We start from the raw sequence: 20,766 nt of genomic DNA on the forward strand, positions 1-20,766 counted from the left end.
AAGACCCAATGCAGCCAAAAATAAGATAAATAAAATAATTTAAAATGCTTGTAGGTACATACAGTATTGTTTTCTGAACTGAAAGTGCATATACAGTGCTTCTTTGCTGCTAAATGATTTAGCATGTTTCCTAAGAATAAGAACATCTTTTATATAACTACGATGTCATGATCAAGTTCAGGAAATGTAGCACTGATAGAAGAATTCTAATATTTATGAGGCCTTTCATAGTCAGATTCCACCAGTTCTTCCAGTAACTTTCTTCACAGCAGGTTTTTTTCTTCCTTATCCAGGAGCCTGTTTAAGATCACATATTCCTTTTGGTTGTAATGTCTCTAGTTTCCTTCAATCTGGAACATTTCCTCAGTCTTTCTTTGATTTTCATGATATTGACAGTTTTGAAGATTACAGGCTACATTGTTTTGTAGAATGATCCTCAATTTAGAAACATCTGTTTCCTCATGTTTAAATTCAGGTTGTGCATTTTTGCCATTTTTCCATACCTCACGTCAGAAGGCCCACGATGTCCATCCATCCCATTACTGGTGATGTTAGCCTTGATCACTTGGGTTAGGTGGTGTCCACCAGGTTTCTCCACTGTAAAGTTACCACTTCCCTTTAAAGTGCTTTTAAGGAAAAGAATTTTACAGCAGAGCCCAGAAGAAAAAGCTTTATCCACGTTTTAGTGTTCTGCTGATTTTTTCTTTTTTTTGCTGTACGCGGGCCTCCACTGTTGTGGCCTCTCCCGTTGCGGAGCACAGGCTCCAGACGCGCAGGCTCTGGCCATGGCTCACGGGCCCAGCCTCTCCGAGGCATGTGGGATCTTCCCGGACTGGGACACGAACCCGTGTCCGCTGCATCAGCAGGCGGACTCTCAACCACTGCGCCACCAGGGAAGCCCCTCTGCTGATGTTTTTTTTTTTTTTTTTTTTTCTGCTGATGTTTTGAATGAGAAATAAAGATATAACATTTGAAGATTAAATAAAAAGGAAAAAAATCAGCCAAGGACGAGGAGGCAGGAGCTCAGTTAGAATCTAGGTTTCAGAAGATGGTACCATTCACCTAACCAGAGAACTCAAGAAAAAGAGCCTCAAGAAAAAGGCTCATAATGAGTCCACTTTTGGACCTGTTGAGTGTGAAGTCCTGTGAGACTTCCAAATTAGGCAGGTGGCATCATGGATCTTGGCTGGGGAGAGAGGTCTGGGATGGAGGAGTCACCAGCATGTAGCCCTGGAAACAGAGTAGATTGTCCAGGGAGAGGTGCAGAACACAGATGAAAGAGGCCCTGGGATAGAACCCTGAGGGAGGGCCAGAGGAAGGTGAAAAGGCAAAGGGAACTAAGAAGTGGTCAGGGGTAGTCATATGGAAGCCAGTGAAAGAAAATATTTCAAGATGGGATGGCAAACTATGTTGGCTCCAGAGGGGTCAAGTAGGATAAAGATGATATGTGTCCATTGGATTTGAAGGCAGGGATGTTCTTGGTGGCATTGAAGGTATAAGCTACATGGTGGTGGGCTCAGGAAAGTGTGAGAGGAGAGGAAATGAAGATGGAGTGGAGACAACTCTTTTAAGAAGGTTGGCTGAGAAGAGGAGGTGGCTGGAGTGGGAATGTGTTGTGAGAGGTTTAGACAATTTAAAATGCTGTGAGAGGGCTTCCCTGGTGGCGCAGTGGTTGAGAGTCCACCTGCTGATGCAGGGGACGCAGGTTCGTGCCCCGGTCCGGGGGGATCCCACATGCTGTGGAGCGGCCGGGCCCGTGAGCCATGGCCGCTGAGCCTGTGCGTCCGGAGCCTGTACTCCACAATGGGAGAGGCCACAACAGTGAGAGGCCCGCGTACCGCAAAAAAATAAAATAAAATAAAAAATAAAATGCTGTGAGAAAGAGGTAGTGGGAAGAAGAGTTGGAGAAATGGGGGGCGGGGGTAATCAAGAGGGTATCCCTGAAGGAGAAGGAGAGGAACCTCTTAGACCAATGGGTCCAACTCAGATGTCTACGGGGCCAGGCAGGTAAAGCAGATGAGTGAGGTGGACTAGTGTGGACTGAGGTGAAACAGAATGCAAAATTCTAAGGGCCTGTGGCCAGTCCTCTTCCGAGGATTGTCATCCAATCGTCATCCATTGTCATGCACTTTACAGTGCCCCCTTGTGGGAGGAATATACATCCTCCCCCCACTGCCCCAGGGCTTGCTTTGGTCAACTGGATCTGACCAGATATGCCGTATGCTAGGTCTGAGCAGAAGTTTTAGGAGTTGGTGCATGGTTTTCTCTTCTGTGAGAACACTGTGTCCCAAGTAGGGGCTATTCCTTCAGCCTGGGTCTTGGAATAAAGGCATATGAGTCAGAGCTATAGCCAACCCTACCACCAATATAAACCTTGAAAGAGAAATAAATCTCTGTTGTAAGGCAGTGGTCTCCCCTGCCCCCCTACCGTGCATGGCTTGCAGGATCTTAGTTTCCCAACCAGAGATCGAACCCTCGCCCCCTGCAGTTTAAGCACGGAGTCTTAACCACTGGACCGCCAGGGAAGTCCCAAGACGGTGGGGTTTTGAAGTCATTAGTTACCACAGCAAAACTGACTAATACAGGAGTTCAACCAAAATAAAGCTATACTAAGATATTTTTTACTCCTCGAATTAAAAAGATTCAGCAGTTTGACAGCATACTCTGTTACTGAGGCTGAGAACACAGGCGCTTTCATACATTGGTGTCACCTCTATGGATGTTGGCAATCCTTATCAAAGTTACAAATGCAGATGGCTGTAATCAGAAAGACAGACAGTAACAAATCTGTCAAGGATATGGAGAAATGGGAATGTAAAATAGTGTTGTCACTTAGGAAAGCAGTTCGGCAGTTCCTCAGAGAGTTAAATGTGGGACTTCCCTGCTGGTGCAGTGGTTAAGACTCCTCGCTCCCAATGCAGGGGGCCTGGGATCAATCCCTGGTCAGGGAACTAGATCCCACATACATGCCGCAACTAAGAGTTCGCATGCCACAACTAAGGAGCCTCCTGCTGCAACTAAGGAGTCTGTGAGCTGCAACTAAGGCCTGGCGCAACAACAACAACAAAAAGTCAAATGTAAAGTTACTATATGAGCTAGCAGTTCCACTACCAGGTATGTACCCAAGAGAACTGAAAACATGTCCACACAAAAAATTGTATATTAATGTTCATAGCAGCATTATTCACAATAGCTTAATAGTGGAAGCAATCTAAATGTCCATCAATTGATGAATACTTGAAATGTGGTATATCCATACAATGGAATATTATCTGATCATAAAAGGGAATGTAGTTCTGATACATGCTACAGCATGGATGAACCTTGAAAACATTATGCTAAGAAGCCAGTCACAGAAGATAACATACTGTTTGTTTCCATTTATGTGAAGTGTCCAGAATAGGCAGATCTTTAGAGGCAGAAATAGATTAGTGGTTGTCAGTCGTGGGGGGAGGGGAGAATGGGGAGTTTCTTTTTGTGAGGATGAAAATGTTCTGGAATTAGTGATGATGGTTGCACAATTCTGTTACTATATGAACAACCACTGAATTGTACAATTTATTTATTATTTATTTAAAAAAATTTTTGGTGCCCCAGGTGGGACTGACTTGTACAATTTAAAAGGATGTGCTTTAGAGTATGTAAATTATCTCAATAAAGCTGTTATATTTGAAAAAAAGAATAAGGAAGTTCTATATGTTCTGTATGATCACTCATATACTGTTAACTGAAAAAAAGCAAGGTGCACAACAGGGATTATATGCTTTTATGTGAAAAAAGAAAATAATATATGTTTACATTTGTTAGTATTTGCATTAAAAACTCTGAAAGATTATCTGAGACACTAATAAAAATAGTTACCTGGAATGGGGCATATGGAATGGGGTGGAAATTAGACTTTTCACTATTAATATTTTCATATATTTTGGTTTTGAACTACCTGAATATGTTGCTTAATCAAAAATTTAAAAATTGAAAAGAAAACCCAATGAATGCACAACTATAATAATAATAAAGGGGGAACTCCAACTATAGGATTGTTGCTCTTTAAAATTCAGGCCCAGTGTTGCTAGATCTTCTGATTTTTTTCACAAGAAGCTGGAAGTTTCGGCATTGACAATTGTTTTTTAAAGTTTTAAAATGTACTATGCAAGTCAAACAAAACCATGTCTATGGGTAGCAGTTGGCCCTCCGTCTTCCAGTTTGTGACCTGTGCTTTTAGACTGTGAACCTCATGTGGGCCGGGCTGTGGTCTTTTGCTCTCCATTGTGACCTCTAGTGGTCACCAAAGTGCTTGGCACATATATACCAGATAATGAATAAATGCTGAAGTAAGGCAGAGAGGGATCCAGAGTGCAGGTGACAAAAAGTTGAGTGAGTTTGGATGGTTTTTATTTTCTATAAGAAATTTGAAATGAGAGGGAAACAGGGAGAAGGTTGATAGGTCAATAATTTGAGAGGTGTGGGAAAGTTTTGAAATAATTGCTCCAGAGAATTGGAGATAGAGCCCACGATAGAAGAATAGTAATGTTGCCAGGCAGTGTTGTGTGTCCAGTTGAGAGAGTCATTGCTGCTTTTTGCCTCTGAAGATGGTTACTACCTTCATCACAGTCCTGGGAATTCCCTTCACTCTCTCCTGTGTTGGGCGAAATATGATGTGGTCTGATTCTGTGTCCTTTGTCTGTGACCTGGTTTGGGTTTTGTCTCTGGAAGTCTCTGGATCCTCCATTGTTCTGAAACAGTATTATCATCTGTCTTCCTGTTGGTCATTCAGTGGATCCATTTGATCTATCCTGTTCTTTTTTTTTTTAAATTTCTTTCCACCTTTTTTCCCTTCTCTTTCTGAAACTTCTGTTAGTTGACTCTTGGGCCTTTTGGATTGATCTTCTGTAGTTCTTTTATGTTTTGCTGTCCATCTCTTTATATTTTTATCTTTCTGTGTGATTTTCTTGACTGTCATTTCAGTTGTCATATTTTTAAAACCCTAGAGCTTCTCATTGTTCTCTGAGTGTTCCTTTTTGAGAGCCACCCCCCCCCCCTTTTTTTTTTTTTGTTATGAGTGCAGTTATCTTCCTGAATTTTTGAAGCTTTCTTCTGCTCCCTGCATTTCTCCTCTTCTACCAAATACCTTTTCTCAGTTTGTCTGTTTTTACCTCTGTGGTTCACATTAGGGGCTTTCCTCAAGTGTCAGGTAGTCCCTGGCTGTCTGTCTGCTCACATTTAAGAGTGAGGCACTAAGGCATATTGGAAGGCCCAAGTGCATAGAAAGGATGTATTTATTGACTTGTGGGCATCACTGACTAGGTGATTGGGCGAGGACTGAAATAAGAGTGTCAGGTCTTTTCTCTAGGGCTATTGAGGTCAGTTTCTTCAGAGAGGAATCCTCTAGTCTCCTGGCCCTGGAAGGTGTATCCCAGGCCACTGGTTCTGAACACTGATTGGGAGAAAGGACTTGACTGGATACTTCCTGCTAATCCTCTTGTATTCAGTACAGTGCCTCCTCCTCAACTTCTGCTGTGCTTGGCATCCCTAAGTCCCAGCTGCTCCATTTCAGTTTCTCTAGAAAACGGACTTCCTGCTTCTTTGGAATCAGGTGGAGGAGAGGGGACTTGCCTCGCTGAACGGGCAGGGGGAGAAGGGTGAGGGCCTAAATGTTCCTTGTATAAATTTTCATCTAATTTCCACGTTTTTAGCTGTGCTTCCTCCTCCTGGCTTCCCAGGTAGCTACTGTTGTAAATTCCTGAGCCTTTCTGGGCTTCTGCCCTAAGAACCAGCTTATATCCTGTTGGCATAACCCTCTGCAGACAGAGTGGCTTTAACTTTTTGCATTTGCTGAACCAGTTACCACTTCTCATCTGCTTTCTATCTCCTGCAGTTATTCACATCTCTCACCTCTTGTCTCTCATCTGATTTATTCTTCCTTTTTTCTTTTTGCGGTACGCGGGCCTCTCACTGCTGTGGCCTCTCCCGTTGCCGAGCACAGGCTCCGGACGCGCAGGCTCAGCGGCCATGGCTCACGGGCCCAGCCGCTCCGCGGCATGTGGGATCCTCCCGGACCGGGGCACGAACCCCCGTCCCCTGCATCGGCAGGCGGACTCTCAACCACTGCGCCACCAGGGAAGCCCTGCTTTATTCTTCTGAATTTAAAATTCCACTGATATAATTTAGAGGGGTTTCAGGAAGGAGTAGTGGTAAACATATGCATTTAATCTGGTGAGTTTTATTGGAATGAGCACAGAGACCATGAACTTATAGCAAAACCAATTTGAATGGTTAGGTGGTTTTCACTAGCAGAATTCAGCAGTCCTGGTGGATTTGGTAAGAGGAGGACTGGCCAGTTGGATTGGGGTTTTGCCAGGTGGATTTGGTGGAAGGACATTAGGGCCAGGGAGTTCAGGATTTTGGACAAAGAGTGGTTGAAACAACAGACCATACAATCTAGGTTGTGTAACTGAAGGAAAGAAAGATACAAGGGAGTTGATGGCTGAAGGAGTTTATGAACTAAAGATCCCATGAAGTAAGAAAAACTTGTCAATTTTTTTTTGAATTTTTGAATTTTATTTTATTTATTTTTTTATATAGCAGGTTCTTATTAGTTATCTAGTTTATACATATTAGTGTATATATATGTCAATCCCAATCTCCCAGTTCATCCCACCCCCCCACCCCCCACCACTTTCCCCCCTTGGTGTCCATACAAAACTTGTCAATTTTTAAACAAACCCTACTTGGTCCTTCCAGCATCTTCTCAGCCAGGGGCGAAAGTGCTGTTCCTAAGTTTATTCATGTTTCTTTGCTTTATCATTCTATCTTGGGGGTTACTGTCCTTGATTTGAAAAAGGAAAACTCTCTCAGGTCCCCAGGACAGGATTCTGTATGGGGCGTGAGGGTAGGGATGCCTCACCTCCCTGTTTACCCCGGAGGAAACTGGGGGTGTTCAGAGCCCTTGCCTCCACCTTTCATTTCTTTTTTTTTCTTTGCGGTACGCGGTCCTCTCACTGTTGTGGCCTCTCCCATTGTGGAGCACAGGCTCCAGACGCGCAGGCTCAGCGGCCATGGCTCACGGGCCCAGCTGCTCCGCGGCATGTGGGATCTTCCCGGACCGGGGCACGAACCCGTGTCCCCTGCATCAGCAGGCGGACTCTCAACCACTGCGCCACCAGGGAAGCCCTTTTTTTTAAAAAATTTTATTTATTTATTTTTGGCTGCACTGGGTCTTCGTTGCTGTGTGCGGGCTTTGTCTAGTTGCGGCGAGCGGGGCTACTCTTCGTTGTGGTGCGTGGGCTTCTCATTGCAGTGGCTTCTCTTGTTGTGTAGCACGGGCTCTAGGCACGCAGGCTTCAGTAGTTGTGGCACGCAGGCTCAGTAGTTGTGGCTCACGGGCTTAGTTGCTCGTGGGCTTAGCTGCTCCATGGCATGTGGAGTCCCAGACCAGGGCTCGAACCCGTGTCCCCTGCATTGGCAGGCAGATTCGTAACCACTGCGCCACCAGGGAAGTCCCCACCTTTCATTTCTGAGTGGTGACTTTGGTGGGATGGATACAGAAGGGGCCGGGTGGACAGAGCCATGCCTTCCCTGCAGACCTCTCTTCAGAGCTTTGGGAAAAGCCTTCCTCCAGCCTGGGGTCTCTCTTTCTTCACCAGTCGTTCCCTCCTTGCAACCTGTTTTCCACTCCCCTGGCCTGCTTGCCGTATCCGACAGCTTGAGCTGATGAACACCCACAGATACCTTGGAGGTTCTCTCTTTAAATCCCTTATTTTACAGAAACTGAGGCCCTGAGGTGTACTCACTCCTGGCCCAGAAGCCTTTGTGCCATAGCAAGCTCAGTGGCTGAGGGAGCCCCGCATGAGGTGGTGGAGCCCGGTGATTAGGGGAGGGGTCTTCAGAGCCCCACACACCCTTGTCCAGACCCAGCTCAGCCACATACTGGCTGCATGACCCGGACACGTTACATACGTAGTGTCTCTGAAATCTGTTTCCTCATCTTTAAATGTGGGTCATAAACTTCAGTGGTTGTGAAGATGAGAATGATGCATGTTAAGTACAGAATGAGGCATGTGGTAAGTACTTCCATGGTGCCTATTTTTATTAGCCTCTCTCCTTCTAGCCTTTCCACCTAAAACGCCCCACTGCTGCTACCTGTCAGGGGAGCCAGAGTGAGCACTGATGAAGGATTGAGTTTTATTCTCAAGGCTGAGTCAGTTCCCCTAGTTTCCCAAAACCCAATCTACTGAGGAGAAGTTTAAGGATAGGACCACTGGGGTCCCTTGGACCTGCGTTTTCAACTAGCTTGGGGTCCAGTGGCTGCTGACAGTGGATTATACCAGAGGAAGATTCCTTCCGTTCCATGTTTCCTGGATCCTCTTACCCTCTCATTTGGCGGGTTCCCCAGGCCTTGGTGTTTGCCCCTCTCTCCCTGGCCATCTCTGTGAGCGTTCTCTACCCTGGGGAATGGAGCCCATCACAAGGCTTCAGCTGTGCCCCACCTCTCGAGTCTGCTTCTCATTCCTGCATCTCAGCAGAGCTCTGGACCTGACTTCCTCCCATATGTGTACTTGTAGCCCTGGACACCTCCACTTAGATGAGTATTTCCAAGAAATAACAATCTTACTTTCCATCCAGCCTCCACTTTCCGCATCCCTATTTCTTTTACGGGCACCATTATTTTTCCAGTCACCCAGGCTTGAAACCCCAGGGTCATCCTTGACCCTTCCATCCCCTCCAATGTAGATTCCGTAAGTGTTGAATTGAGTATAATCCAGCAAGTGGTTAAACCTGCATATTCCTCTATGTGTCCTTCCCTAGCGACACCACCCTTATTCACGTGCGGCTCACCTCTTTCCTGGTTTACAGCAATGGCTTGTTCATTCTTCTGCATCCATCTGCTATACACTGGTCTTCTGAGAGCATTGTTTTCATCACATTAATCCTTGCCACAGAATCTTTCAGTGGCTTTCCATTTTCTGCAGGATAAAATCTAGATTCTTGGCCTGGCTGGCACTCAAGGCTCTTCATAATCTCGTGCAGCTCTGCCCACCCTGCCTTTGCTCCCATGTCGTCCTTGCAGACCTTCTCTCCAGCCAGCCAGACACCTTCACTGACCTGAGAATCAGCCATACTCATTCCTGATGTAAGCTCATGGCATTCCCCCCTGTCCCTGAATGCCTCTCTTCCTCCCTTTCTCCAGTCCTGTTTCTCCTGCCTGCTTTCAAGTTGCAGCCCCAGTCCCACTGCAGATCCTCCTCAGGCTTCAGCCTTCATCCCTCTCTTCTCCTGAATAGCGCTTGGGATCGGCATCTCGCCAGTGCCCTGGGCTGTCACTGTTGCACGTGCATCAGTGTTCATCCTCCCCCGCCCACCAACCCCGGCACCCTGGTGTGAACACAGTTGGTGCTCACTTCAAACAGTCACTCCCGGGCTTCCCTGGTGGCGCAGTGGTTGAGAGTCCGCCTGCCGATGCAGGGGACACGGGTTCGTGCGCCCGTGAGCCATGGCCGCGTACTGCAAAAAAACAAAACAAAAACAAAAACAAACAGCCACTCCCTGTTTCTTGAGCACTCTCAACCTTCAAGGCACAGGATTATACTTAACTACTTAACGGTCTGCCTGCTCAGTGTGGCCTCCTTTTCTTCCTGCTCTTTGGAGAAGAGGGCTTTAGAAATCAGGACAGTTCTGAGAAGACTCTGGGGGTTGGGATGCAAAGAGATCGGCCTCTCAGGCCTGCCTAAACCATTTCTCTGCTCCTCTCCAGCTTAAGTGAAGGTGGCATGTGTTTTTGCCTTACATCTCATCTCCCCCCTTCTTCATGTCAGCTAATGGTTATTCAGGAAACTTATCTCAACCTGCTGGCCCTATCCCAAATCTTTAGGGCAAGGGTCATGAGAATGATGTCATGGCCATGTGACTGCTGCCTATACCTTGCTCCCTCTGCTGCCCTGGTCCTAACACTCTAAAAAGCCAATTGTGTCCCCTGCTTCCAGCTCACCTGGACGAAGACCTGAGCAGAAAGGTAAGCTTCTCACCTTTGCCTTTGCTGAGCAGTGGCCACTGGATTCTACCTGTTCAGCACTAATTGCCTTTTTCTTTCCCACCTGTTTCTGCTGGCTCTCTCCCTGGACGTTCTCACTTGCCCTTATCTGTACAGTGAAGGCTGGGGCTAGGCCTTAGGCCCATTACGGAGTTGAAGCTCTTGCTGGTTAGGTCCAGGTGGGGTCCCCAGGCCGAGTAGGGAAAAACTCCTGCTCTGCTCACAGATTTTCTCCTGATGGCTGACTCTCAACCACTCCTCTCCCTTGATGGGGACGCCGTGGCTGCAGAAGCCTTGCTCCGGGATGTGTTTGGGATTGTGCTGGATGAGGTCATTCGGAAAGGGACCAGTGCCTCCGAGAAGGTGGGTCTTTTCTCCCCCCTCCTCCTGCCCATCAAACCTGGCTGAGAACTTTCCTCCTCTGTCCAGGCTTCTCCCCAGAATTCATCATTCTCACTGTGTGCCTCAGGGATTACATACTGGGCCAGACTGTGTTTATTTACCCTTGTTCACGTGTTGCTTGGAAAATATTCCTAATTTGCCGTAAGTGCAGCTTGGTGGTGTCTTCTGTCTGCTGAGATGTGGTTTGGGCAGCCAGTCAGTGGGGTGCCTCAGCGCCCCCAGAATCTCCCGCTTCTCCTCCTAGGTCTGCGAGTGGAGGGAGCCAGAGGAGCTGAAGCAGCTTCTGGATTTGGAGCTGCGGAATGAGGGGGAGTCACAGGAGCAGATCCTGGAGCGCTGCCGGGCTGTGATCCGCTACAGTGTGAAGACCTGTGGGTCCTGGGTCCTGCGGGGAGGCGCGTCTAGAATTTGTACCCAGCTCCACTCTGAGCCCCCATCCCCCTTCTCCAGGTCACCCTCGATTCTTCAACCAGCTCTTCTCAGGGTTGGATCCTCATGCCCTGGCCGGGCGCATTGTCACTGAGAGCCTCAACACCAGCCAGTGAGCCATCCCAGGGCCCCCTTGCACCACCCCGAAAGGATTTGGGTTTGTGGGAGACACACTCTGGGTAGGAGAGGAGAATGGTGCTTGCCCCCCTGTCTTTTCTGGGAACTCTGCTGGCAGAGCCTTTCCCCTCGTACCCTTTGGGCTTCCTTTCCCAAGCTTTCTCATGCCTCCTGGCTCCAGTTCTTTCTCATCTTTTCCTCCCTGGTTCTTTTTCACCAACTCAGCCCTCTCTTTGGACCCTCCTCTCACTCACTCTGTCCACCTCCTCTCTGCAACTCCTCGCAGAGTCTCTCCCTGTCTCTTTCCCGTTCTCATCATTCCCTCTCCTGGCAGGTACACATATGAGATTGCCCCTGTGTTTGTCCTCATGGAGGAAGAGGTGCTGAAGAAACTCCGGGCCCTGGTGGGCTGGAGCTCTGGGGACGGCGTCTTCTGCCCTGGTATGTAAACAGGAGGGGGGCCTTTCTTTGGCCTTTTCAAAGGTTCCTCCTTCCCCACTGTTCTCTTGCTGTAAGCTGGCAGGGAGGTGTGATTCTTCTTTGTTTCTTCTCCAGCTGGGCTTGGGCCAAACCAGAGAGAAGCTGCCCAGTCCCCTGTATCCTCGTGTTTGCCAAACAATACATGGCATCAGTGCCTGCTGTCCTGGCGGGGGGTGGGGTGGGGTGGGGTGGTGGATCCTGGGATCAGCCCCGGATAAGGAGGGGGGGGTCGGGATCTGCAGATCCCGCTGTCTGGGTTACCAGCCTGCCATTTGTCGAGCCCTCAGAACTCGTGGCCTGGTAGCCAATCACTCGTGCTTCTTTGATCAGTTCTTCTGGGTGGAGAGGTCAAGAGAGCCAAGCTCCAGTTTTGACCCACTGCCCCTCCCTCTTGCCACCACCCCTTCCCTGTGACAGGTGGCTCCATCTCCAACATGTATGCTGTGAACTTGGCCCGCTATCAGCGCTACCCGGATTGCAAACACAGGGGCCTCTGGGCACTGCCGCCCCTGGCCCTTTTCACATCAAAGGAGGTGGGAAGAGGCACAGGCCTACCCTGGGCTCCCCGATTCTAATCTCCAGCCAGCTGAGTCCGAGACCTGTCAGATCCTCTGCCTGCTCAGATGCATCTCTTCCGAGACCAGCCTGCCCCCAGGCGGATGTGCTTCCTTCCAACCAAGGGGGCTGTGTAAACACTCCCTGTTCACCTTGCCTTCTGTGTGGGGGTAGCAGAGGGGCATCCAGGGCAGTGTACACGGTCCACACCCTTTCTGCTAAGAGTATGGGCCATGGGCCAGCAGCATCAGTATCACCTGGGAGCTTGTTAGAAATGCAGAATCTCAGGCCCCAGCCCAGACCTACTGAATATGAATCTGCATTTTCGCCAGACACACTGGTGATCTGTAGGCCCATGAGTGTTTCAGAAGCCCTGGTCTACAGGGTCTCATCTGTTTGACCAGTCTCTCTCCTCCCCACCCTCCTGCCCTCTGCCTTCCTCCACAGTGTCATTACTCTGTCAAGAAAGGAGCTGCTTTTCTGGGACTTGGCACCGACAGTGTCCGAATGGTCAAGGCAGATGAGAGGTGAAGGTCCTTCTGTCTGTGTGTCTCAGACCCAGCCTGGCGCAGTGTGCCTTCTCATTGCCAGGGGCTCTGGCCTCTGGCACACACCCCGGCGGACTTCTCTCCCTGCTCTGTTCCCACCGAATTGCCTCTGCTGTCTACCAGTGCCTGCTAGAGTCTCCGCCCTGTCCCCTGAGATCTGTTTACCCCTCTTAGGGAAAAATCAACACTGTGGCCTCTGCATTGCTAACCGCACATTACCCTGCTCTCGACAGATCTGCCGCCCAGCCTAGAGAACCTATTACTCCCCTACCCACTAAGTTTTCTTTTCCAGAGGGAAAATGATCCCTGAGGATCTGGAGAGGCAGATCGGTCTGGCCGAGGCTGAGGTGAGTGAGTGAGGGGTGCTGAGGCAGTGGAACAGGACCCTTCTGTTCCTTTCTTGGAGAGTTCTTTGGCCTGTGCCTACTCAAGGGTCCCCTCATCCCTCCCCTTCATCTCTGTGCCCATTTCCCTGGTGGGCTGAAGTGATGCCTGGGGAGCAAGGACACTGTAGTCCTGCTGAGACCCATGGGCAGTATCGGATCCCAGGGCAGGGGTAGGGCTGATGCACTGAGTGGAGTCCCAAGGGGCACCGCAGGATGTTGGGGACATCCTCCCTGTGTTGGATGGTGTAGCACAGAAGGTTTCTGTGAGCTGGCAGGGTCTGTGCAGGAAGTTCAGGAAGATGTGCGGGCCAGTGGTGAGCAATGTGGACTTGGAGCAATGGGAGATGTGGAGGCCCCTGCAAGCCCCTCCGCACTAGGGAACATGGGAGCTGCTGCAGCCGTCTTGGAGGGCATTTCAGCACTACCTATACCATTTTTATTTACTTATTTATTTATTTATTTGGCTGCTGCGGGTCTTAGTTGTGGCATGCAGGATCTTTTAGTTGCGGCATGTGAACTCTGTTTTTTTTTAAAATTTATTTATTTATTTTTGGCTGCATTGGTTCTTCGTTGCTGCGTGAGGGCTTTTCTCTAGTTGTGTCAAGAGGGGGCTACTTTTCTTTGAGGTGTGCGGGCTTCTCATTGTGGTGGCTTCTCTTGTTGTGGAGCACAGGCTCTAGGCGTGCGGTCTTCACTAGTTGTGGCACAGGGTTCCCCCTCGCGGCTCTAGAGCTCAGGCTCAGTAGTTGTGGCGCACGGGCTTAGTTGCTCCACGGCATGTGGAATCTTCCCGGACCAGGGCTCGAACCCATGTCCCCCGCGTTGGCGGGCGGATTCTTAACCACTGCGCCACCAGGGAAGTCCCATGTGAACTCTTAGTTGTGGCATGTGGGATCTAGTTCCCTGACCAGGGATCGAACCCGAGCCCCCTGCATTGGGAGCACGGAGTCTTAGCCACTGGACCACCAGGGAAGTCCTATACCATTTTTAAATGTATCTATCCATGGACTCTGTGTCCTGCTGCTAGGATTAGTCTATAAATCATCATCACAAGTGCTTAGAATTGTGTGCACTGGAGCGAAGTGTAAAATTTAAAAAAAAATTTTAAATATCCATCAATAGATAAATTATGATGTATCTGTGTCAGTTTCTTCCTTTGTAAGATGAGCATAATATAGAACTTGTAGGGTTGTTGTAAGGCTTAAATGAATTATGCGTCAAGCACTTAGAACAGTGAAGCAGTGTATAAATATTAGCTGCCATTGTTGTTATTGTTATTATTGGAGTAGTATGCAGCCATTTAAAAGAATAAGATGGGAATATATATGTTAACATGAAAATGCCTCAACTATGTATTTAAGTATAAATTAAAAAAATATGTATATATCTCCACATGCAAATGGTTGCAGCATCGGTTTTTGAGAAGACTGTTCTTTCCCCAATGAATTGTCTTGGCATCCTTGTTAAAATCCATTGATTGTAAGTGTGAGGATTTATTTCTGGACTCTCGGTGTATTCCATTGATCTGCATGTCTATCCTATAGACCACATTGTCTTAATATAGCTTTGTAGTAAATTTTGAAATCAAATGTGTGTCCTCCAACTTTGTTCTTTTTCAGGATGGTTTTGGCTTTCTGGGTCCCTTAAATTTCCATTTGAATTTTAGCATCAGCTTGTCAATTTCTGCAAAGAAGCCAACTGGGATTTTGATAGGGATGTGTTCAATCTGTAGATCCATGAACATGGAATGCCTCCATTTAGGTCTTCTTTGATTTCTTTCAACAGTGCTTTGTAGTTTTCAGAGTATATGTTTTGCACTTCTTTTGTTGAATTTATTCCTAAGTATTTTATTGTTTTCGATGTTCTTATAAATGAAATTGTTTTCTTAATTCCATTTTTGGATTGTTCACTGCTAATGTGTAGAAATACAACTGATTTTTGAATATTGATCTTGTACCCTGCGAACTTGCTGAACTCATGTATTAATTCTAATCATTTTTTTTAGTGGATTCCTTAGGATTTACTCGGTATAATATAATGTTATCTGTAAATACAGATAATTTTGCTCTTTTCCTTTCCAATCTGGATGGCTCTTATTTTTTTTTTTACCTGATTGCCCTGCTAGAACCTCAGCACAATGTTGAATAGAAATGAGGAGCGTGAACATCCTTGTCTTGTTCCTGATCTTAGGGGGAAGGCTTTCAGTCTTTCGCCATTGAGTATGATGTTAGCTGTGGGGTTTTTTGTAGTTGCCCTTTATCAGGTTAAGGAAGTTCCCTTCAAATCCTAGTTTTTTGAGTGTTTATATCATGAAGGAGTGTTGGATTTTGTCAAATGTTTTTCTGTGTCTACTGAGATGATCAATAAACCACATTGAGATGTGGGTTTTTTTCGTTTATTCTACTGATAGGATGTATTACGTTAATTGATTTTTGGATGTTAAACCGAGCTTGCACTCTTGGGACAAATCCCACTTTGTCATGGTGTATAATTATTTTTATATGTTGCTGATTTTATTTTGCTAGTGTTTTGTAGATTTTTATGTCTATATTTAGAAGAGATATATTCTGTAGTTTTCTTGTGATATTTTGTCTGGTTTTGGTATCAGGGTAATAATCACTTCATAGGATGAATTCAGAAGTGTTCCCTCCTCTTCTTTTTTTTTTTTTTGGAAGCTGATGAAGAGCTGGTATCAATTCTTTTTTTAAAAAATTTATTTATTTTAAATTTGTTTATTTTTGTCTGCGTTGGGTCTTTGTTGCTGCACGCGGGCTTTCTCTAGTTGCGGCGAGCGGGGTCTGCTCTTTGCTGCAGTGTGGGGCTTCTCATTGCGGTGGCTTCTCTTCTTGCGGAGCACGGGCTCTAGGCTCGCGGGCTTCAGTAGTTGTGGCACGTGGGCTCAGTAGTTGTGGCTCGCGGCCTCTAGAGCGCAAGCTCAGTAGTTGTGGTGCACGGGCTTAGTTGCTCCGCGGCATGTGGGATCTTCCCAGACCAGGGCTCGAACCCATGTCCCCTGCATTGGCAGGCGGACTCTTAACCACTGTGCCACCAGGGAAGCCCTAGCTGGTATCAATTCTTTTTTTAATGTTTTGTACAACTCATCAGTGAAGCCATCTGGGCCTGCGTTTTTCTTTGTAGTAGTTCTTTGAATACTAATTCAAGTTCCTCATAAACTTTTGTACTATTAGGAAATTTAAAATAGCATTTTGATCTTCCAGTAAGGCATTCAACTTTGTTGAGAGAGTATGAACTTTGGAAATAGACTATCAGACAGACCTAGGTTTGAATTCCATCTCTGGAGTTTCAGCTTGGGGGCAGGTTTCTTAACTCCTCTGAATCTCAGTGTCCTCACTTGCAAATTAAAGGGGACAGTAACACGTTGTAAGGTTGCAAGGGCCCAGGTCAGGCATGTGAAGAGTTTATAGAGCTGGATCTCAGCACCAGGCTCTGGGTAGCTCTTGAGATGACTTCACAGCCTCTTTCTCCCTCTGCATTTTTGCCACAGGGTGCTGTGCCATTCCTGGTCAGTGCCACCTCTGGCACTACTGTGCTGGGGGCCTTTGACCCTCTGGAGGCAGTTGCAGACGTGTGCCAGCGTCATGGACTGTGGCTGCACGTGGATGTGAGTGGTACTCAGGCCTGAGGATGGGGTGGGCTGAACTGAGGCCAAGGCCAAAGCCCACATTGTTCCTTTTGCTCCACAGGCCGCCTGGGGAGGGAGCGTCCTGCTGTCACAGACACACAGACATCTCCTGAATGGGATCCAGAGGTGCATACAGCCCCCTACGCCCTGAATCTCACCCTTCAAATCCTTGATCCAGAGAGCAGTCTTGGACCAGGGAGCTCAGATGGGGGTAGGGGACGGAGGCTGGTAGGAGGGAGATTGGAGAGATGGTTGATTGGGGCTGGGAGGTCAGACGTCAGACCTGGAAATTCTTCTGCTGGGCCGGGGTGAGACCGAAGCCCCTCATACTGGAGATCTGGAACGGTTGGGGCTCTGGTTGGGCAGCTTGCGGGGGAGCCAGCTGACCCTGCTTTGCTGTGCCCACCCCAGGGCTGACTCCGTGGCCTGGAATCCCCACAAGCTCCTCTCCGCAGGCCTGCAGTGCTCAGCTCTTCTTCTTCGGGACACCTCGGTGGGTCTGCCCCTCCCCCGCCCTGGCACCAGCTCCCACCTTGGACCTCTGTCTTCTTTTCTGTCCCACCTGAGAGGAGCTCCTGGCCTTACCACGTTCTCCTTACCATGCCATCTGAAGCTGAATATCTGTGACCACCCTAATCCCCTGTAGTGGGCTCCCTCACTCCCCTGTCTTCATGCAAAGGAAAAAGTTCCCAGCTTAAGTCGTAATCGGGGGGATCCTGGGTCATTTGGGAAGAACTCTGAGTGTTGGAAGAAAACCCAGAGAGAGAGTTTCAGTCAGCTGGCAGCCGTCCCATCAGTGCCGCCTGGTTCCAGGGAAAGAAGCATGTGGACTGAGCTAAGAAATGGCCCAGTGCAGCTCTGGAGGAAACCTCGGCGGGGAGGGTGGGTCTGACTGTCTCCTCACCCTCCACAGAACCTGCTCAAGCGCTGCCACGGGTCCCAGGCCAGCTACCTGTTCCAGCAGGACAAGTTCTACGATGTGGCTCTGGACACTGGAGACAAGGTGGTGCAGTGTGGCCGCCGCGTGGACTGTCTGAAGCTGTGGCTCATGTGGAAGGCACAGGGCGGGCAGGCGCTGGAGCGGCGCGTGGACCAGGCCTTTGCCCTTGCCCGGTAGGAGTGGGGGCAGTCCCGTTTCCCCTCTCCGGGCTCCAGCCCTGCACCCCTTTCCTGCTCTTAATGTCTCTTGACTCACTCTCTGGGTGGTTTCTGTACCTCAGCCTTTCCTCCTCCACCCGTGATGTCTCACTGTGTGTTCACAGGTACCTGGTGGAGGAATTGAAGAAGCGGGAAGCTTTTGAGTTGGTCATGGAGGTGCGACCGACCTTGTGCTCTTTTTCATCCCCCGTCCCCCCACCGTTCCCCTCTCACTGCCCTTCTTCCCCAGCAGAGCCCTGGTTGGGGAAAAGGGGCAGCGAGAGGGGAACGGTCCCCCTTCCTCAGCTCACACCTCCCTCTTCCTCATTCCTGGCAGCCTGAATTTGTCAACGTGTGTTTCTGGTTCGTGCCCCCCAGTCTGCGGGAGAAGAAGGGGAGTCCGGATTACGGTGAAAGGCTGGCTAAGGTAGGCAGTCTCCTCCCTGCTCTGGTTAACCCATTAGGGAACCGATGCAGCTGGTGTGTTTCCGCCCCCTGCTGGCTGTGAATGGCATGGCAGTTCCCTTGGCTAGTCTCTTGCTCCTGAGGTGGGGACCGTGAACGGGAAGAGGACACCCACTTGTCCTCACTTCTGTGAGCCTGGGAATGGGGGATGAGGTATGCTTCTGGAAAGTAAGAAGAAGACGGAGAGGGGCATTACAAGAAGAGTCACCAGTGTGCAGTACATAGATCCATGGTGTGGGGCATTCTGCTGGGAGCTCAGGCCCAGGACAGAGATGTGAGGCAGAAAGATCTTGGAGTTTTGCTCACTAATGCTGTGGGCAGAGCAACCCTGTCAGGCCAGGAGGTATGTCCTGGTCGCTACGCACAGATCGGTACTAGGTGCTGCAGATGATACGAAACATCAAAAATGTTATAGGAATTCAGAGAGGGGAGAAAAAGGCGTCGAGGATGATGCAGGCTTGAAGTTAGACTGAAAAAGCAGTGTTGAGATTCAGTGAAAAGTCAGGATTTAACAGAAAATGGCCCATGTGGTAACGTGGAGAATGGTGAGACGTGAGAGAATGCAGGAGGTAGAGAAGGTCCAGTGGGCTGGATGTGGTGGCAAGGGTAAACTGGGGCCACGTCAGGATCTGAGCTGTGAGTTGCTGTCTCTGGAAGGTGTCTGGGTGGAGGGAGGTGCAAGTTGGGGAGCCCACCCCCTCACCTGACCCCAGGCTGCAGCTGGAAGGTCGCTCCACTCCTCCCACAGGTGGCCCCAATCCTCAAGGAGCGCATGGTGAGGAAGGGCTCCATGATGATTGGCTACCAGCCCCACGGTACCCGGGGCAACTTCTTTCGCATGGTCGTGGCCAACCCTGCGCTGACACGGGCAGATATGGACTTCCTGCTGAATGAACTGGAATGGCTGGGCCAGGACCTCTGAGCCGCTCCTTCTCACTGCTGGCCTGGACCCCTCCCCCAACCCTTACCGTCTCCCTGTATCCCCTCCCCGTGTTCTCAAGAACAACCTCTCCAGGAAACAGAGCTGTCTTAATTTTTATGTGCTTTGACCCACCAACTGTCCTTTAAGTATTTGATATTAAGAGAATGTTTAAATAAATGATAGTATATCCATATGATGGAATATTACTCTGCCATTAAAATTATGTTTACAAAGAGGATTTTTATAGATAAGAGAAAAATAATTTTAATATAATGTTATGTTGAAAAAGCTGGATATAAGACTTTATATATGGTAATATCTGAGCTGCATTCAAAAATACATAGGAAAGACTGATGAGATGAAATGTGCCAGAATGTTAATAGTTTTCTCTGGGATGGGATTACAGGTAATTTGAAAATTAACTTCTTTATACCGTTTGTGCACCCCTTTTATGATATAAGGAGTATCTATTGCTTTTTATTTTATAAATTTATTTATCTTTGGCTGCATTGGGTCTTTGTTGCTGTGCACGGGCTTTGTCGAGTTGCAGGGAGCGGGGGCCCCTCTTTGTTGCGGTGCGTGGGCTTCTCATTGCGGTGGCTTCTCTTGTTGCGGAGCACGGGCTCTAGGCGCACGGGCTTCAGTAGTTGTGGCACACGGGCTCAGTAGTTGTGGCTTGTGGGCTCTAGATCGCAGGCTCAGTAACTGTGGTGCACGGGCTTAGTTGCTCCACGGCATGTGGGATCTTCCCGGACCACGGCTCGAACCCGTGTCCCCTGCATTGGCAGGCGGACTCTTAACCACTGCGCCACCAGGGAAGCCCCCCTCTATTACTTTTAAGTAGGAAAATAATAAAGTTAAATTTTCAGCTGTATTATTTTGGTATATTGTGAAGTTTGTTATCTTTCAACAAACTTTACAAATTTGCAAAAAATTTGTAAAAAAGTAAATTTGTAAAAAAGTAAAGGTATAAGAGAGGCTAAATTTGTAAAAAAGTACAAATTTGTAAAAAAGTAAATTTGTAAAAAAGTAAAGGTATAAGAGAGGCTAAAAATAGGAAAAAATTTTCCCAAAAATCTTGAGTGGGAGGGGAAAGATCAAAAGTGGAGTTAAGCTAAAATTAATTGTACTTTGGGACTTCCCTGGTGGTGCAGTGGGTAAGTTTCCGTGCTCCCAAAGCAGGGGGCCCAGGTTCGGTCCCAGGCCTGGGAACTAGATCCCACATGCGTGCTGCAACTAAGAGTTCACATGCCACAACTAAGGAGCCCACATTGCCACAACTACAGAGCTGGTGAGCCACAACTACGGAGCCCGCCTGCCGCAACTGAGACCTGATGCAGCCAAATAAATTAATTAATTAATTAATTTTAAAAAATAGTTAATTATACTTTAATGACACTGAAAACAAAATGGGCATTGGTTGTATCTTGAGACGAGAACCTTGTCCACTTATCACTCTTGAAAAATCTTCACACACACCAAAAAGTAAGAATGTTCCTTCTGTAAATTTAAACAACAGAAACCAAGATGAAAAAAAAAGAAAGCCCAGCAACAGAACCAACCACTGTTATGTCTTCTGTTATTGCTACTGTCTTACATAAAAACCTCCATTTAACACTTAAAATCCTGGCCTGATGTTGCTTTGCAGTCACTTT

At 48.0% G+C, this 20,766-nt stretch overlaps 1 protein-coding gene across 2 annotated transcripts; it reads left to right on the top strand.

The window, feature by feature from the left end:
• The first annotated feature begins 10,243 nt into the window (after nucleotides 1–10,243).
• On the top strand, nucleotides 10,244–19,111 carry CSAD (cysteine sulfinic acid decarboxylase). 2 transcript variants are annotated; one of them, XM_007448262.1, is made up of 14 exons: nucleotides 10,244–10,390; nucleotides 10,674–10,800; nucleotides 10,880–10,970; nucleotides 11,310–11,416; nucleotides 11,873–11,988; nucleotides 12,458–12,537; nucleotides 12,851–12,905; nucleotides 16,450–16,566; nucleotides 16,649–16,713; nucleotides 16,999–17,080; nucleotides 17,501–17,700; nucleotides 17,850–17,901; nucleotides 18,062–18,151; nucleotides 18,938–19,111. In XM_007448262.1, the coding sequence occupies exons 1-14, from the start codon at nucleotides 10,265–10,267 to the stop codon at nucleotides 19,109–19,111; spliced, it is 1,482 nt and encodes a 493-aa protein (XP_007448324.1). In that variant the 5' UTR covers nucleotides 10,244–10,264. The 2 variants fall into 2 exon arrangements, with proteins under 2 accessions (XP_007448324.1, XP_007448323.1); XM_007448261.1 differs by lacking the exons at nucleotides 10,674–10,800; nucleotides 10,880–10,970; nucleotides 11,310–11,416; nucleotides 11,873–11,988 and having other exon boundaries at nucleotides 10,265–10,390.
• Nucleotides 19,112–20,766: the final 1,655 nt, after the last annotated feature.

Source organism: Lipotes vexillifer, unplaced genomic scaffold (assembly GCF_000442215.2).
Source record: "Lipotes vexillifer unplaced genomic scaffold, Lipotes_vexillifer_v1.1 scaffold2700, whole genome shotgun sequence".
NCBI classification, from domain to species: domain Eukaryota; kingdom Metazoa; phylum Chordata; class Mammalia; order Artiodactyla; family Lipotidae; genus Lipotes; species Lipotes vexillifer.

Excerpts from the sequence above, each read along its gene's own strand:
- CSAD (XM_007448262.1), top strand. The coding sequence starts at position 10,265 with ATGGCTGACTCTCAACCACTCCTCTCCCTTGATGGGGACGCCGTGGCT. Across the intron at positions 10,971-11,309 it reads GAGAGCCTCAACACCAGCCA|GTACACATATGAGATTGCCC; the intron begins GTGAGCCATCCC and ends CTCTCCTGGCAG. Across the intron at positions 11,417-11,872 it reads GGACGGCGTCTTCTGCCCTG|GTGGCTCCATCTCCAACATG; the intron begins GTATGTAAACAG and ends TCCCTGTGACAG.